General features: G+C 44.8%; 1 protein-coding gene across 2 annotated transcripts in view; it reads right to left on the bottom strand.

Moving 5' to 3' along the window:
• The window catches only part of Egfr (epidermal growth factor receptor), a 389,728-nt gene that overhangs the window by 28,290 nt on the left and 356,438 nt on the right, over nt 1–5,000 (bottom strand). For both annotated transcript variants that reach the window (XM_076210022.1, XM_076210025.1), the window contains 2 exons: nt 4,420–4,586; nt 3,358–3,526 (listed from right to left, as the gene is read on the bottom strand). In XM_076210022.1, coding sequence (XP_076066137.1) covers nt 3,358–3,526; nt 4,420–4,586 — 336 coding nt within the window. The remainder of the gene's footprint in view (nt 1–3,357; nt 3,527–4,419; nt 4,587–5,000) is intronic.

Genomic DNA, 5,000 nt, shown 5'->3' with positions numbered 1-5,000 from the left:
CGTCACAGGCGGACTCTGGTTTGAAGACCCGTTCTGATCGAGACCCTTCCCTCTTCAACCCAGAGATCGTTTGTCCATACCCAGAACAAAATCTATATCAAGAGTGCCATCGTTTTGAAAGAGTAGACGTCATGCAGACTGCCAGACATAATAACAATGATACAATACTTTCAAAAGAACAAAGGCTAAATGTTTACATTTTTTTTTACAAAGACCTTAATGGTCAAATAAAAGATGATAGAGCTGACCTATGAGCCAGGTAACTCCATTCACCTTGAAAGATGTCCCCGAATGATGGAGAGACTCATTGCTATCGCGATGAACCTTCTTAGCAAGTGAGACGGCCGATTCTATTCAGATGGAAGGAAAGGAGGTGTTGGGCGAGTGTCACAGTTTTTCTTCTCTCTTACAAACAACGACTAACGAGATAGTTCCAGAGCTTCACAGCACTTTTATCCAAGACTGGCAGTCTCCTGCGTTTGTGCATGAGGCCTGGAATCCTCATGAGAATGCGGAACGGGCTGGGAATTAATATGGGAACTTGAAGCACTGTTTCTGAGTCAAGCAAGGAATACTGAACGACGCTGCAAAACATGTCCAGCATCACGAATCATATTCATGCTGCGTCTAATACAACGAATCCAATTCTTGCCGCGTCTATCAACTCTAGGCAGTGGCGCCAGCTAATACAACGACTCGTAATCGCACTGCGTCCCATACAACGACTCATGATCGCACTGCGTCTAATACAACGATTCATGATGGTGGCGCGTGCAATGCAACCTTTCGTAATGCCGTCACGTCTAATGCAACGAATCATAATCGTGCCTCGTTTAATACAGTCAATAACAACAACAGTGCTGAGTCTGGTGCAATAGATAACAATCGGGATGCGTCTAGTACGACTCATAATCGTGGAAAATAGGTTGGATAAACATCGATATCTGAAGGATAAACTTACTGTTACAGTTTCCTTTCCCAATTTAAGCAAAATTGGCTGGTTGTCGTGTTTGTCTCTTTGTCAGATGCGGCGGCGATGCAGTTGACGTTCTTTTCTTTTCTTTTCTTATAACTTCTGCGGTATAAGCGATGATGACATATTACCTATCAAGAGGTCGAGAGCACAAATGACAATCAGCGAAATGAATGATGTTGCATTTAGCAAAGTGACAATCAGGCCTAACGACCACTTTTTTTTTTTAAGTTTCCCGAGTTTTGGAATATGGTCTTTATTCCCTCTCACCCTGGAGACGAAACTTGTATATTTTGCTCTGGCTAATGATAGACGACTCGAATCCGCCTTTCAGGTAAAGATTAACGTTTGTCGTCAGTCAGATGAAAATATATAAACGTGTGAAGATGATTTCCCTCCTCGTTCTCCTTCGCACCCACCTCCTCCTCCATATCTTCTATTTCCAACTCTTCCATCTTCGCTTGCCCTTCCACCTTCACTCTCATCGCTTCCTCCACGTCCTCTTTCGCACATCCACTTCCTTTTCTAATTCCAATTCTTCTCTTCTATTTTGCCACCTCTTCACCACCAATTCCATTTCCCCTCCACCTCCACCTCTCTACCTCCTTATCCTCCTCCTCCTCCTCCTTTCCCCCTTCCCTCCTCACATGGTGGTGTTCTGGCTGGCTGTCGGGAGGGAGGGAGGGGGTTTTCCCTTTGGCGCCTTTTGAGTGAGGATCGTGCGCGCGAGGACGAGAGGACACGAGACCCCAGAGACGACGACGAAGGTGGCAACCCACCCCGCTCCTCCTGGCAGAGTCGAAAGGCCAAAATCTGCCGCGCATGCGTACGCCGCCTTATATATTTTAATTTGGCGGGAAAAAGCTTCTTTTTCAGTCGCTGAAGAGTTCGTTTTCGGAAATTTCAGGTCTCCTTATCACAGTTGCCTTTATTTATGAATTTATTCGTATAATTAGCGTATTGCTACGGACATTACGCCTTCGGCTCTTTTCCCTTTTACCTCGTATATCTTCACTCCGTTAGAATGAATCGTATAGTCAGCCAAAAGAGACATGGAGGGGAGTTGTGTCTGTCAAGAAGACGACCCTCGGAAGATGCAAAAATAAATTAATAAACAGGTAAATAAATAAATAAAGACAAACACACACACATTGAGAGAGAGAGAGAGAGGAAGACCTGAATAGAGGCGACGGAGAAGAGAACGAGGAGGCTAAAAGGGTAGTAGGGAGATGAGGGGAGGAAACAGTAGGAGAGGAGTAGAAGGAGGGGGGTAGTGACAAGGTCCATGGGGGGGAGGAGGAGGGGGGGTTAGGTCCAGAAAGGGTAGGTAGTGGTGTGTGTGTGTGGGGGGGGGGTTGCCCGCTATCCAGATGTTCAGGTGACCGCTGCACTCGGGCGCCAAGATGGCGGACATCTCGCACCAAACTCCGCGGGGAGATAACTCCCCCCCCCAGGTAGAAGCACCCGCAGAGGCGCGGGGGGGGGACTCCTTGCAACTCCAAGGTACCATGTTTCGTGTCCGTCCATGGGTTTTCAGGTACCAAGTTTCGTTCATTCCCTTGCACGAGAAGTGCACTGTACAGAACAATAGTACATCGAGATATATTGTACTACTGTGTACTGTAGTACAATGACTGGATTAAGAGGACATATGTACGCTTCAAGGATGAAGGCAGTGTTGCACAATGGGAAGAGGAGGAGGAGGAGGAGATGAAGGAGGAGGAGGAGGAGGAGGAAGGGAGAGGAGGAAAGTATATGGTGAAGGTTGATGGTGAAGGTTGATGGTGAAGAAGAAGAAGAAGAAGAAGAAGAAGAAGAAGAAGAAGAAGAAGAAGAAGAAGAAGAAGAAGAAGAAGAAGAAGAAGAAGAAGAAGAAGAAGAAGAAGAAGAAGAAGAAGAAGAAGAAGAAGAAGAAAGAAGAAGAAGAAGAAGAAGAAGAAGAAGAAGAAGAAGAAGAAAGAAGAAGAAGAAGAAGAAGAAGAAGAAGAAGAAGAAGAAGAAGAAGAAGAAGAAGAAGAAGAAGAAGAAGAAGAAGAAGAAGAAGAAGAAGAAGAAGAAGAAGAAGAAGAAGAAGAAGAAGAAGAAGAAGAAGAAGAAGAAGAAGAAGAAGAAGAAGAAGAAGAAGAAGAAGAAGAAGAAGAAGAAGAAGAAGAAGAAGAAGAAGAAGAAGAAGAAGAAGAAGAAGAAAAAAAAAAAGAGAGGTCGAGGAAGAAGAGAAAATGAAGGAAAAGAGGAGATGGAAATGACAGAATAATAATAAGAGGAGGAGGAAAATGAGAAGAATGAGAGAGGTGGCAAAAGGCAAAGAGGACAAGCCGTCATCACCACACACAAAAAAAAAAGATAATAAGATGTAAACTAATCGATAAAAGGGGTGGACTTACCTCGAAGCGCGGGCATTTCGAGGGTGTGCATCTTGGAGAGGGTGACGAGAAGGGCAAAGTTCTCGTCAAAGACGTTGAGCTTGAAGAGCGTCCGGCCCCGAATGATCTGGAGCGACGGCATGACGATCTGTTTGACGTCCACGTGAGAGATGAGCAGGTACCCCGTGACCTGTGGCGAAAGCGGTCAACCCATGTGTCAAATTTAACTTCAAAATAAATCGTTATTGGCACTTATATCAAAGGGTTTTCTGGCCTACCTGTCAAATTCAAATTAAAAATTAATCCTTATTAACACTTATATCAAAAGGGTTTGCTAGCCTATGTGTCAAATTCAAATAAAAATATCATTAACACATATCTACGTGTCAAAATCAAATCAAATATATTTTTACTAACTTTTATGTCAACAGGGTCTGCTAGCCCATCTGTTGAAGGCTACTTCAGTGGCCCATTGCTTTATCTACGTGAGATTTTGGTTTAAATCAATGTAATATTAATATTCTTTTAATCACGTATAAATTCAGGGTAATAATTTTCCAAGTACAAAATTCAGTGTCTGTTGAGACTATTTCAGGTGATTTCATTCCAGTTTGCTGTAGAGACCTCCCTGTGACTTTGCAAGGGTTAAATCCGCCTCAATTAACTTATCAGGTTTCCAGGAACCAGATTAATGATTTTGATCTGACTAGCACTAAACGATTTTATTCTCAGATTGTAGGGATCTCTGGGTTCTAAGAATTACACGTCACCAAAATACAACACATGAGGTCCTAACGATTTTATTGCCAGCAGCTTGCAGGAACCTCTAGATCAGGGGCCACTAAACCTTTTTTTTTCACAACGGACCAGATAACTGAGAAAACGACGAGCGCGGGCGAAGTAACCTCCAATACAATACAGTAAATACACATCTAGATTATAAGAAAAATGCATATGCACAGTGTGGCGACGGGCCAGACTCGCTGGGTTCTGTCACCCCTTGGAGGCTGTGTTAGCATCACCACCACCCTGCCACAAGACAGGAGGTCCCAAGACAGGGGGGGGAGAAGAAGAAGTACTCACCTCGCGAATGTACTGCAGGAAGGACAGATCGAGATTCTCGTCCTGAAGCCATGTGAGTTCGAGATTTCCATCGACGTAGGTGCAGTTCGTGTATCGATCTCGGAGGTTCCGGTAGTGATGCTCCCGGTTAGAAGGAACAGACATCCGTCCATTTGTCCCGATGCAGACTGGAAGGAAGAGGAAAGGGAGAAATTCCAAAGGTTAGACTCTTGTCTTTGTTGAAGGAAACGCGCTCTCTATTTAGTGCTCTTACCGCCCTCCAAATATTAACTGCCAATATTTTGTGGTGGTGGTGGTGGTGGTGGTGGTGGTGGTGGTGGTGGTGGTGGTGGTGGTGATAGTGGTGGTGGTGGTGGTGGTGGTGGTGGTGGTGGTGGTGGTGGTGGTGGTGGTGGTGGCGGCGGCGGCGGCGGCGGCGGTGGTGCATTGGTGATGCTGGTGTATTGGTGATGATGATGATCGATGCAATGATGATAATGGTGCATTGGTGATGATGATGATCGATGCAATGATGATGATGCATTGATAATGATGATGATGACGATGATGATGATGATGATGATGATGATGATGATGATGAT

The sequence above is a fragment of the Oratosquilla oratoria genome, chromosome 2 (genome assembly GCF_046742065.1).
Source record: "Oratosquilla oratoria isolate Oo_2021 chromosome 2, ASM4674206v1, whole genome shotgun sequence".
NCBI classification, from domain to species: Eukaryota; Metazoa; Arthropoda; class Malacostraca; order Stomatopoda; family Squillidae; genus Oratosquilla; species Oratosquilla oratoria.
Note: the sequence above shows the minus strand (reverse complement) of the source record. Positions and strands in the feature narration are given on the sequence as shown.